This window comes from Dreissena polymorpha, chromosome 15, assembly GCF_020536995.1.
Source record: "Dreissena polymorpha isolate Duluth1 chromosome 15, UMN_Dpol_1.0, whole genome shotgun sequence".
NCBI lineage: Eukaryota > Metazoa > Mollusca > Bivalvia > Myida > Dreissenidae > Dreissena > Dreissena polymorpha.
This window is the reverse complement of record NC_068369.1, coordinates 58584871-58598494: the sequence shown is the minus strand read 5'-3', so window position 1 is coordinate 58598494 and position 13624 is coordinate 58584871. Positions and strand designations below refer to the sequence as shown.

Genomic DNA, 13624 nt, shown 5'->3' with positions numbered 1-13624 from the left:
AGTTTAATTATCCTAGGCCTGAGCGTTCTTGAGTTTTCATCCGGAAACCATCTGGTGGACGGACTGACCGACCGACCGACGGACCGACATGTGCAAAACAATATACCCCCTTTTCTTCAAAGGGGGGCATAACAAGTTGATAGTACATGTATATATAATTATTTCCAAACCAGTTTTCGCACACCAAAAAACAAAAAACTGGTTTGCTCAAAGAAATGTTGGGACAGCCCCTAGCCCTGGTAGACACCAGTACATAATATAATCTGCAAATGTGGTCCTTTGGAAGCATAAACTGCATCCAAGAACGAGTCACTGTGACCTTGACCTAGTGACCTCAAAATCAATAGGGGTCATCTGCCAGTCATGATCAATGTTCCTATGAAGTTTCATGATCCTAGGCGTAAGTGTTCTTGAGTTATCGTTTGGAAACCATTCTGTGGACGGACCGACGGACAAAAATGTGCCAAAACAATATACCCCCTCTTCTTCGAAGGGGGGCATAATAAATAAATTAAGTAATGGTAACTCATGTTTGTTTTTTTAATAGTTATTTGTATTCTATTTTTGTGTTTTATTGTTTTCTACATTTTAATTAAGTTTTAATATAAGCATATTAAGATGTTCTCATATTTTATTTTATTTTTCATAAAATTACTTGCAATTGAAACATAACTGTGCTTATTGATGTTTGTTTTTATTAGCAATATCTTATTATTGTTTATATGTCATTTAATTATTAATTTTGTTTTATTTTAAAATAATTATAAAAGATTGTTTTTATTCATTATAACAGTTTCTATTTGTAAAAAGTGTATACATAGATATACATATATATATATATATACATACAGTAAACTCCACGCGTTTTTTTTCTGCTAGCGAGTGTTCACACGGTGTTGGAAGAGCGAGGTGAACTCGATAAAACGCTGGGCATTACGCCGCGTTTGCTTATTACCGCGGCGTGTATTACTTTAGCCTAGTCGGTAAATGCAGACAATTTCCGTTCTTATCAATGACCGCCGCGCAACGCCGCGTTAGCAGTGTGCTACTGGGCATGCCAAGAAATAAAAACATTGTTATAATAAATTGTTTAAATACTGTAGTACATGTATAAATAAGAAAATTGTATAGAAAATTAATATATGTTTTAATTCACTGGTACGTCTACAATATGAATTAATACGCCAGGTGATCGTTTAAAGTTTACAAGGATAAATGTTCCGTAAAATTTCCAAATGAGAATAATAATAAGTAATCCGAAACACACTACAATTTTAAATGTTAACACGACGTTTACAAACGCTTCCAATAAACAGTCATCATGTATATTTCCCGACAAAAGCGCGAAAATTATGCTGCAATGTACAAGGTCAAGGTATACTCCTGCAAAGCGTGCGTGTATTTGATACAAACTTTGTAGCGCAGAGAACACTTCTGTTGATTTCGGTTAAAAGCTTCTTTGGTATTTTTAAACAAAATTATATCGCGAATAAGTTGATATTTCCTCCAAAATAATTTCAAATCGAGCACGCCGAATCTTTATCGTTACGGTATTTTAGTAGAGTAATTATTTTAACAGTAATTGCACTGTAAACTGATTAAAGAAGACATCTGGGCGGAACTGGATTAAGTGTTCGACGTTATGAAAACACGCAAGGCTTGTCTACTGACCTATTGTGTAGACTGCTGTCTGCGGTGTTTTGACAAAAGGGATTAACATGTCGTCGCTGTCGTTCTCAAACCTCGTAGCTCCAAAATTTTCAAAATATTTTTTTCGTCTTTTCCGAATATATTAAGTCTGGCGTGTGTTTTGTGCTATATCTCGTAGCTTACGCCAATCAGAGCCCTTGAAAAAGCCACGTGACGAAATGTTGTAGAATGATTGTTGGCTTTTTTCCCGGCGAAAAGTCGTAGCGACGCCATTTCACCTATTGGTACGTCGTTTCGTTTGGACAAATTTGACAAAAACGTTTTTATAATTTTTTTTATTTGCAACTACGAGGTTTCCTATCAGGACCAATTGTCATACCTCATAAAAATGTAAAAACTGTGGTGACAAAATATCCTAGCTACCATGTCTGACTGTCAGTTTGACTTATCAGTATGACTAACGCGTCTACGGCTTATACCGTATTTTGCAGCTTCATTTGTTTGGTATTTTTACAGAATTTCAATTTCTAAAACATCGTTATAAAAAAATTTTTTCTCTCTCCTGAAAAGTTAGCATTTTGTAGCTACGAGGTTTGAGAACGACAGCAACAATGTGTGAATGTCACTCTGCCGATTTGGTCCATAATTACTGGTAAACATTGTTTTGAATGTCGACGCAATTAGAATAAAACTGTGAATATTTAATGCAACTATCAACTCAACAGTTACCACCTTCTTTTAGCAATCAATGGAATAACCTACCTTCAAAGAAAAAATAAATGCATTAGTGAGCAGAGAATCGACTTTGTTCCGACAATTAAAACCATTCCTTATGCATTCGTGGAACGTGTTTACTTGAGTAAGTTATGCCTTCAGACAGGAAGCGGCTTTCCTTTGATAACGTCAAACTGTCAATCCACACAGATTTGCGAGACTTTTAGGGTCCTTGGTTATTTGTTTACATGTTCAGTATAGAAAAAACACCTGCTTACATGAAATCTTTGGATTAAACATGGCTCAACATTAATGGTTGTCCTATTGCCCCTGGCAAGTAAAAGTTGGGTCCGGGCAAGTGATTTTATAATCTAGTTTCCCGCCCAGGCAAGTGCAAAAAAGAACAAAGAGCATTTAATTTAGACTTTAATTGCTGTGATCATTTTGTTAAATGTGCAAAAATAAAAAAGGTTTTGTGGTGTATCATTTTGATCTTTATTAAAAAATATGAGGTTTACAGTTAATGTGATATTTCATGTTTGGGCAAGTGGCTTTACATTCAGGGCAAGTAGATTTTCTAAGTACTTGCCCGGAAGGGCAAGTTGGTTTTTTGGTTAATGTTGAGCCCTGATTAAATTATCAAAATAAAAACAATGTTGCAAACTGTGATTATATTAATTGGTAAGTATCAGTTTAAAGACGACGTTTTGTTTGTCATAAATTGACGAGTTTTCTATACAACTACTTCTACAACCACATGGGGAGCGATCTATCTTGGTTGTTATTTTAATGGTAAATTATATATATATATATATATATATATATATATATATATATATATATATATATATATATACAGTCAATCTTGTATTAAGAGACCACTCAAGGGAGTAATCAAAAGTGGTCTCTTAATAAAACGGTCTTTGAATACAAAAGGCCATTCTGGAAGAATGCTTACCCTCAATTTTAATCTATATGAAGGATTATCTCTTTTATCCACAATGATTTTAACTTTTATAATAAAATGAATATAAACACAATACATAAACAATATTTTACTTATAATGTGTTTTATTTTTCACTTATTATAAGTTATCACTTATTATAAATCAAGTGTGTGTACATATTTATTTGCAAAAACAACATAGACAAGGAAATATTTTTCCTAAGAACAAAGAATTTTGCTAAAAATGTGTAACAGTCTACATATACATGTGTACAGCTAAAACTAGAAATAAATGTCAGAAGCCAAAAGCTATGATATATTATCACATGTATTTCTCTTTCCGTTTCTATATTGCGCGTTTTTTTTCACCTGACACATTATTTTCCACGTCTTCAAGCACCTCGGCTTTACGCTTAAGAATGTTCTGAATTTGGTTTTTTCCGACTCCAACCTCGTCTGCGATTTTACGTGCACTTATACTCTTTGACAATTCCAAAACCCGAATTTTCTCGTTCAACGTTAACACTTTTTGTTTTGACATTTTAATTTCTGCATGTACGCTTAAGGAAATCTAACTCGATTATGATACATAATGAGCTGAAAAAATTAAAACACGTCAATTGAAAACAAACAATCAGACCTGGTTGGAAAATTTATTAAGTAAATAACAATGTGATTGGCTTACAAATATCTACTAATTAGCATTATTACAAATTGGTAATGTACGGATTTCGACAGATGTTGCCGATTAATAGTTTATTTTCCGCACTTCTCAGGAAATGTTTGTCGCGTACAGTGCATTGTTTCTGCACCTGTTATCTATACTCGAGAAAAATCGGCATTGTCTCTTAACGATCCACATAGTAAACTATTTAAGCTGTAGACTGTGCGCAATACGTTCCCCTATTATTCAACTCAATAAATTAATACGCAGTCTACAACAATACCGGTCAGAACCGGTCAACGAGACAAAGCATAATCATAATGGTTGTGAAAACAAAGCAGAGGTGTAACAGTACATCTTATCGGCTTAGATAAACAATTAACACGGATTTGTCCCTGAAAGATCGATAGATTAACCACTTTTACCTCCTAGTGGTCGCTTAATACAAGATTCGGACATCAAAATACACACAAATCAGCGGTCGCTGGTCGCGTAAGACAAAAGTCGCTTAATACAATATCATTATATAGCGAAAAAGCTCCGTGGGATTTCAAAATGGTCGCATAAGACAAAGGTCGCTTAATACAAGTGGTCGCATCCACAAGATTGACTGTATATATATATATATATATATATAAATAACTATATATATATGTACTTGTAATACATGTAAATGTAATTTTATTTGAAAATCAGGAAGTCAAACAAAGTTAAATTGATTGTTATCTCGTAAAACGCAGAGTTTCCCCAGCGTTGCCAACGCCGAGGGCCGCCGCGTCGGCTTATCAGTTTTGCCGATCGTTAACCGCAGCGTCCAAAATCATGCAAACGCCGCGTATCGCGGGATTTTCTTAATCTCCCTCATGGTCAATCCCAGCGGAGTAAGGAGGGAAATTGGGGAAAATGCGTGGAGTGTACTGTAGTACGCTCCCATGTATAACGTGCATGCGATTTTTTAAAAGCCAAAATGGAGTAAAAAAATAATTTAAGACCAAAAACCATAAAATTTGGCCGAAAATGGCCGCCATTCTTATATTGCGCAATCATTTATTCTGAGATTTTCGGGCGCTTAATTTTTAACCAGGTTTTCCGAAGGAAAAAACTGGTTATTAGATTGGCGAATGCGGGCGGGCTGGCGGGCTGGCTGGCGGGCGGGCGGAACAAGCTTGTCCGGGCCATAACTTTGTCGTTCATTGTGAGATTTTTAAATCATTTGGCACATTTGTTAACCATCATTAGACCGTGTGTCGCGCGCAAAAATTACGTCAATATCTCCAAGGTCAAGGTCACACTTTGAGTTCAAAGGTAAAAAATAGCCATAAATGAGCTTCTCTGGGCTATAACTATGTCATTCATTATGAGATTTTAAAATCATTTGGCACATGTTCACCATCATGGGACGGTGTGTCGCACAAAAGAATCACGTCAATATCTCCAATGTCAAGGTCGCCACGACTAAAAATAGATTTATTTTAAAACAAACTTACAAAGGGGGTAAATTTTGTTTGTTCATTTCAAAAGTTCAGTTTGAGTTGTCTCCCTTTATCAGATTTTTTTTCACAATGAAAACCTGGTTTTGTGACAATTTTGTCCCTTGTTAGTTTTAAAGTAGGAGCGTTTATACGATCAGGAGCATGGGTTTCATAGCCCTATATTTTTGACAACTTTTAAGATTATTCTCTCGAGAATACCATATATGTCCTTATTGCCGCACACTGTGCGTGTTTTTTCAAGACCCCTATGCGTTAAATTCGAACCACTATTACCTATTCCTCACATTTGAACAGTGTAACATTTTCATTACCTGCAGACCCGCAACATCGCAATGTCCAATTTTACCATATCGTCCGTGGATCCCATTTTATTTTTCATCGACTTAAATATTTCCCCATTAAGAGACGCTCACCATTAAATCCAGTTTGACCCGGTATTTTGCGCTTTCACTGCATCTAGTTGATAAGTATTTATAGTGAGACAAACAATACACCCTAACACATTACCATACAGTTGGCGTTATCGGCATAAAGTCATTAAAAAAATATCTTTTGTTTGTTTCAATTGAACGAAAATAAAACGAGTCTTTATCTCTATTGTTAGTTTGTAACCTGCGTAGTTTACTCGCACGGTAGCATTTTAACGCGGAGATCAGAAAATAATTGATAAATGTATTCCTCGTTTCAATGCTAAGGGCCGAGTAATTTCGGCAAATCGGAACTCAACTTACGTAAAACACTTGCTCAATTAACCGTTAAACTCCACCTCCGTTGTATGCAAAAGGTTTGAAGGCGGAGCTTTGCACGAGCTATTATTTAATTGAACAATTGCCATTGAGGAATAAACACACGATTGGTTCGGCATGTTGATTGCTAGACCAAGGAAGCCAATTTTGTCAGCGAGAAACTTGTCCCTATATTGCTTCAGACAGGAAGCTTCTTTCCTTTGATGACGTCAAACTGTCAATTCACATAGAGTGCAAATTTTCGGAAGACTAACTGACTCTTTGTTTACAATTCCAGTAAAATAACAACACTTGCTAACATTAAACTTAGGATTAAATTTTCAAAACAAAGCAAAAGCAAAGTTGAAAAATATGATTAAAATAATTAGCGTCAGTTCAAATAAGACATTTTGCGTTGTTAATCAACGAGTTTTCATTATAACAAAAACTTTAACAAAACAACACCACGGGGATCGATATACCTCGATTTTTTTCATGAACAATCAATGAAGAAGTGTGAAAACTCCAACAAAGACATTTTTCATCTTTTAATTTTTGTCAAAACTGTTACTACCCCGTTCATTTGTTGTTTCGACAACGACCCCTTCAGTCTATAACATTATAGGGTGTAGTTTTCTGCAATAAAAAATGGCGGCAATTGTGAAGATTTACGATTACGAAATGGATTATTTTGCAATTTAGCAACCAGGAAAGCGTTGTGTCAATGTATTATGCGCACCAAATTTTTATTTTGAAATTTGAAGGTAAAAAACTGCTTGCTATACATGGTAAATATGGTATATTCATTTTTAAAGTGGAAATATAATAATAAAACATCTGTCACATAGACCGTCAACAAAGTAACAATACTTAAAAACACTATATACCATTTCACATCACTAAAAGTAACAATAATCAGATTATCTGTCAGGCATTCAGAGCCTATGAGGGTCCTGATTAGCTAGGGGTAGATAAGGCTACTATTGATAGGGGCTGCCTAGAGATAAGGCATTAGTATGGAATGAGTTAAACAACACATACAATTTTATTCTTTAATATATGACCGTATTTTGTGCATAAAATATTGAAGATTTAAAGTTGATAGACGTTAATGGGATTCACATTTCGGGCACCTGTTAAATTAAAATTGTTCTTTTCTTATTGCTTTCATAACAATTTTTAGTCATTTTAATACTATCAATTTTATAAAATCGTAAAAAAATAATAAAATATTTACTTACAAATCCATCCTATTCAGGATTTCATTTGACTGTTGCATAATTATTGAGTTAGCAGCATTGTGTACACACCGGTCTTATTGACAATAACGTAGTGACGTCACCATGTATAGAATGGGGTAAGCAGACTTTGCTGGTGAAAGCATTGTAGTGTTCTTGAACAAAAAATGATGGCGTAGCTTTGGGTGAATTCCAGCACAATTGAACTTTTTCTTAAACCCAGCACCCGTTTCGTGTCTAAAAGCCACCTTTTGGCAGCCAAAAAAAATCGAGATTCAATTTTTTTTGGTTTTGTCAGAAATTAGAGTCGGCGGGTCCGAAAATCATTTTATTGAACAATTCTGGCCTTACACAGATTGTTCAGATTATGCTCATGGGCTCAAAACTGGTGACACCTCATGAAGTATTGCTGCTAGAGGGATGAAACTAAAGAAAAATAGAAACAAGCATTTGAACTTGTGATTTTCATGAAATGTTTCATCACTGTTCATTGCATGTCGGCAGTGTAGCACCTCAATATCAAAGTCGCAAATTGTATGTTAAAAGAATAATGGTTTTGCATAAAGCTTTTCAAATGCCTCATTGTTGTAAGTCCATCTGTTTTGTTTCAGATGCAAATTTTACCATCAAACCACCCAGGAATATTGACGCATGTGTTGAAAGTGATACCAAATTAAGTTGGAAGTCTGATAGTCCATCCCAAATTTTAACAATTTTTTACGAAGTGAAAGTACCTGGAGCATCTACTTCTGCATCAATATTAGCCTATAATGGGGCAAACGCATTTGTAATCAACAACTATAATGTACGTTGGGATAATGAGACAGGTCCAGGTCCAATTACAATCGTCAACACCAACCTAAACAATACTGGAGACTACTCAATTGAGGTGACCTATTCTGGTCAAGCAGCTGCTTTAGATGTTGTATCCATGCTAGTTTTGGGTAAGTACAACCTATTGATTTGTTCTCTTTTTAGCTCACCTGAGCACAATGTGCTCATAGTGAGCGTTTGTGATCGCCTTATGTCTGTCATGCGTCGTGCGGCGTCAACATTTGCCTTGTTAACACACCAGAGGCCATATTTATTTTTCGATCTCCATAAAATTTTGTTAGAAGATTTGTGGAAATGAAATCTTGCACGATATTGAAATTGGTTCCGGTTGGTTGAAAAACATGGCCGCCAGGGGGCTGGGCATTTTTCCTTATATGGCTACAGTAAAACCTTGTTAACACTCTAGAGGCAACAGTTATTTTTACCATTAATATCTTGGATAAGTTTGAAAATGGATCCGGTTGCTTGAAAAACATGGACACAAGGGGGTGGGGCATTTTTCCTTATATGGCTACATATGGCCATAGTAAAACCTTGTTAACACTCTAGGGGCCACATTTATTGTCTGATCTTCATGAAACTTGGTCAGAAGAATTGTCACAATGATATATTGAATGAGTTCCAAAATGGTTCCGGTTGGTTGAAAAATATGGCTGCCAATGGATGGGGCATTTTTCCTTATATGGCTGTAATAAAAACTTGTTAACTCTTTAAAACTTATATTTATGGTCCAATCTTCATAGAACTTGGTTAAAACATTTGTTCTAATGATATCTTGGATGAGTTTGAAAATGGTTGTGATCTTTTTAAAACATGGCCACCAGGGGGCTGGGTATTTTAATGTTCAATTAAATTCAACTTTCTCGCTACATGTCTGTGTTTTGCTGCCATATTTTGTCGATCGAATGCTCAGTTCTAAAACGCCATATCATTGGCCAACACAATGCGAACAACCAACCAGATGACGCGTTATAAAATTAAAATGGTGTACATGTGTAGATGAAACCCTTTTAACAAATCCAGTTGCATTTTGTCGGCAACTGCATGGGAACAGGTGTGTTCTCCATGAAAATGGTCATGTCCAGTGTTCCACAATCTTTCAGCAATAGGCATTTAGTGCGTTTCATACCTTGTGTATATATACTACTTATGCTAGGGTTATTTTTCAAACTGTGTATTTTTGTCAATATTCATTGTTTAAAAGTCAAACCATACACAAAAGGTGTACATTTAACATTCTGGAACTCCTGGGGTTAAGCTCTGAGGGGGGGGGGACATATTGTTTTTGCCCTGTCTGTTGGTCTGTTGGTTGGTTGGTCTGTTGGTTTGCGCCAACTTGATATTTGGCATGCATATGTATCTCATGGAGCTGCACATTTTGAGTGGTGAAAGGTTAAGGTCAAGGTCATCCTTCAAGGTCAAAAGTCATATATATGGGTCAAAATCGCTCATTTAATGTACACTTTTGCAATATTTCAATATTCAAGATAGCAACTTGATATTTGGCATGCTCATGGAGCTGCACATTTTGAGTGGTGAAAGGTCAAGGTATTCCTTCAAGATCAAAGGTCAAATATATGGGTCAAAATCGCTCATTTAATGTACACTTTTGCAAAATTTCAATATTCAAGATAGCAACTTGATATTTGGTATGCATGTGTATCTCATGGAGCTGCACTTTTTGATTTGTGAAAGGTCAAGGTCAAGATCATCCTTCAAGGTCAGAGGTCAAATATATGTGGCCAAAATCACTCATTTGATGAGTACTTTTGCAATATTTAAGATAGCAACTTGATATTTGGCATGCATGTATTTCTCATGGAGCTGCACATTTTGAGTGGTGAAAGGTCAAGGTCATCCTTCAAGGTCAAATATATGGGTCAAAATTGCTCATGTAATGTCACTTCTGCAATATTGAAGCTAGCAATTTTATATTTGACATGCATGTGTATCTCATGGAGCTGCACATTTTGAGTGGTGATGGGTCAAGGTCAAGGTCATCCTCGAAGGTCAAACGTCATATACGGGGACATAGTGTTTCACAAACACATCTTGTTGATACTGCTACCTGTGGTTATTGTCATTTACGCATATAACAATATTTGTTTTCCAAATATCCGCCATCTTGACAAAAAAGAGTAGTCAGTAAATCGTGTATTTTCGACTTCATTCGCCAACCAATTGTTAATCAGATTGTCGCTCTGCTGGAGACTCATGGGGAATTTCATTTTACTCATGTGCAATGTTTTTTTAGCTCACCTGAGCACAAAGTGCTCCACCTGAGCACTTTGTGCTCATGAAGAGCTTTTGTGATCGCCTTTTGTGTGTCGTGCGTCGTCAACATTTTGCCTTGTGAACACTCTAGAGGCCACATTTATTGTCTGATCTTCATGAAATTTGGTCAGAACATTTGTCCCATTGATACCTCGACTGTGTTTGAAACTGAGTCATGCTGGGTCAAAAACTAGGTCACTAGGTCAAAAAAAAGGAAGACCTTGTGAACACTGTTAAAGTCACATTTGATGCCCAATCTTCATGTAACTTTGTCAAAATGTTTGTCTAAATGATATGTTGGTTGAGTTCAAAAATGGTTCCGGTCCGTTGAAAAACATGGCCGCCAGGGGGCGGGGCAGTATTCCTTATATGGCTATAGAGAAACCTTGTGAATACTCTAGAAGTGACAATTTTTGCCCAATCATCATGAAACTTCGTCAAAAAATTGGTTTTATTGATATCTCGGACGAGTTCGAAAATGGTCCAGATCGGTGAAAAAACATGGCCGCCAGGGGGCGGGGCAGTTTTCCTTATATGGCTGTAGTAAAACCTTGTTAACACTCTAGAGGCCACATTTATTGTCCAATCTTCATGAAATTTTGTCAGAAGATTGTACTGTATGATATCTTGGATGAGTTCAAAAATGGTTACGTTTGCTTGAAAAACACGGCTGCCAAAGGGCGGGGCATTTTTCCTTATATGGCTATAGTAAAACCTTGTGATTACTCTAGAGGCCACATTTATTGTTTTATCTTCATGAAATTTAGTCAAAAGATTGGTCTCATTGATATCGTGGATGAGTTCGAAAATGGTTACGTTTGCTTGAAAAACATGGCTGCCAAGGGGCAGGGCATTTTTCCTTATATGGCTATATATGGCTATAGCAAAATCTTGTTAACACTCTAGAGGCCACATTTATTGTCCGATCTTCATGAAACTTGGTCAGAATATTTATCTCAATATTATCTTGGATGAGTTCAAAAACATGGCCGCCAGGGGGCGGGGCATTTTTCCTCATATACTGTAACTCCAATATAAAGCGCTCCGTTATAACGCTGAATCCAATATAACGCGGAGGGTGCTTGGATCCCATTTTTTCTCCAACCTTCCATTTTATTTCGAATTCAAATCCGTATAATGCAACTTCATGTATTTTCAGACAATTCAAAGATGGCGGCAATCACAGTCATGTTGATTGCTTTATTCAACCGTCCGTTGAACCGATTATAATCGCCTCGAGGTTAAACAACACCCACAGCTAATTGGTGTTAATCTGTTGTGTAATGTCAATAAAGGTGTGAAAAACTCGCGTGTCGGTGTTTATTACATGTGTTCCTCATCAGAGCGGTTCAGTACGATAATTTCCATAAGTTAAGTGCAAGCGGGATAGTTATACAATTCAAGTAATTCTAAACGATTGAAACATTCTTACTTTGATATGGTTGCAGTTTGACTATATTAAATGAGCGGCTGTGAAATATACTGCCTACTGTATACAACAACTTTTTCTGTCATTTCATTATCATTCTAGTATTATGTCATTTAATCTTTCAGTTCGTGTATAAGAAATTAAATAATGCAGACGATTTATTTACATGCAAACGCAGTGTACCGGCAATTGTTAACAGAGTTTCACTTTCATTTTCGCGCGGTATCAGAAAGTCCCCGGGAAACACGTTTTTTGCATGCGTATGACGCAATAAAACAATTTTTTGTACATGAGTTGTATTGCATTCAATCTAAATTGAATGTCCAATGAAAGCTCTGCCCCATAATGCACTGTACTCATAACACTTCTGAAAATGGCATATATGCGTACGTTGTGTTTACGAATTTCTTAAACATATATCGTCATTAATGTTCAAGATTATTATTTTTTAAGTGATGTTGCAATTTTATTGGATTATCGGATAGATGTGCACATAAGAAAAGCGGTATGTATACTGTTATCGATATGATTCGGTTAATATGCATGCATTTGCGTCAACACAGCATGGCAATATACATGACCTATATTATAGGCTATTCTATACCTGTTTTTTTTATAGCGCCCTGCAGTAAATGAGCTCTAAACCTATAACGCGGATCCGTTATAACGCTGTTTCGCGGCTTGGACCCCATTGACCGCGCTATATTGGAGTTACAGTGTATTGCTATAGTAAAACCTTGTTAACACTCTAGAGGCCACATTCATTTTTCGATCTTCATGAAACTTGGTCAGAAGATTTGTCCTAATGATATCTTGGATGATTTTGAAAATTGTTTCGGTTGCTTAAAAAAACATGGCCACCAGGGGGCGGGGCATTTTACCTAATATGGCTATGTATCATGCTTTAGTAAAACCTTGTTAACACTCTAGAGGCCACATTTATTGTCCAATCATCATGAAACTTGGTCAGATGATTTGTCCCAATGATATCTTGGATGAGTTAGAAAATGGTTCTGGTTGGTGGAAAAACATGGCCGCCAAGGGGGCGTGGCATTTTTCCTTATATAGCTATAGTTAATCGTCGTCTCGATTAGTCTGCCATTAAATAAAACAGTAGCATGTACAAATCGTTTGATGGAAAATGGCGAACGTTTGTCTTAACAAACTGTTCAGCAATATTGACAGAATTTGCTTTTAAAATGGCAGTCATAATCAACGGAATTATCGGGCAATATATAGAAACATTAAACGCGGCATAAATGTGACTACCAAAATAATATTGTGACGCAAAACAGTATCGTTATTGTGACAATTAAATACACCTGTAAATCTGCTGTTCTCTTAGAAATTGCGCGAAAATAAAGATGACTTGAGTCATATCACGTTATCCGCCTGGAAAGCGTGAGCATTTTCATTGTAATTTTAATAAATCTGTGCAAATAATACGAGGATATAACAAGTAATACAAGCGTATGCGAATGCGATAGGAAATGTAGTGAGAACCCCGCCTTAAAATATCGAATTTTAAACTGAAAAATTAGGCGGTTAATCTTTTGATTTGTCGGCATTTTGTTTCATTTAAGACTCCATGCAGTTTTCAGATCATAATCTCAGTGCTTTTTTACCCGAACTCGTTAGTTTTTGGACACGTGCTACT

At 36.2% G+C, this 13624-nt stretch overlaps 1 protein-coding gene across 1 annotated transcript in view; it reads left to right on the top strand.

Annotated features, from left to right (window-relative positions):
• The window catches only part of LOC127860275 (uncharacterized), a 271820-nt gene that overhangs the window by 60228 nt on the left and 197968 nt on the right, over positions 1 to 13624 (top strand). The window contains exon 3 of the mRNA XM_052398273.1: positions 8042 to 8374. Within this exon, the coding sequence (XP_052254233.1) occupies positions 8042 to 8374 (333 nt within the window). The remainder of the gene's footprint in view (positions 1 to 8041; positions 8375 to 13624) is intronic.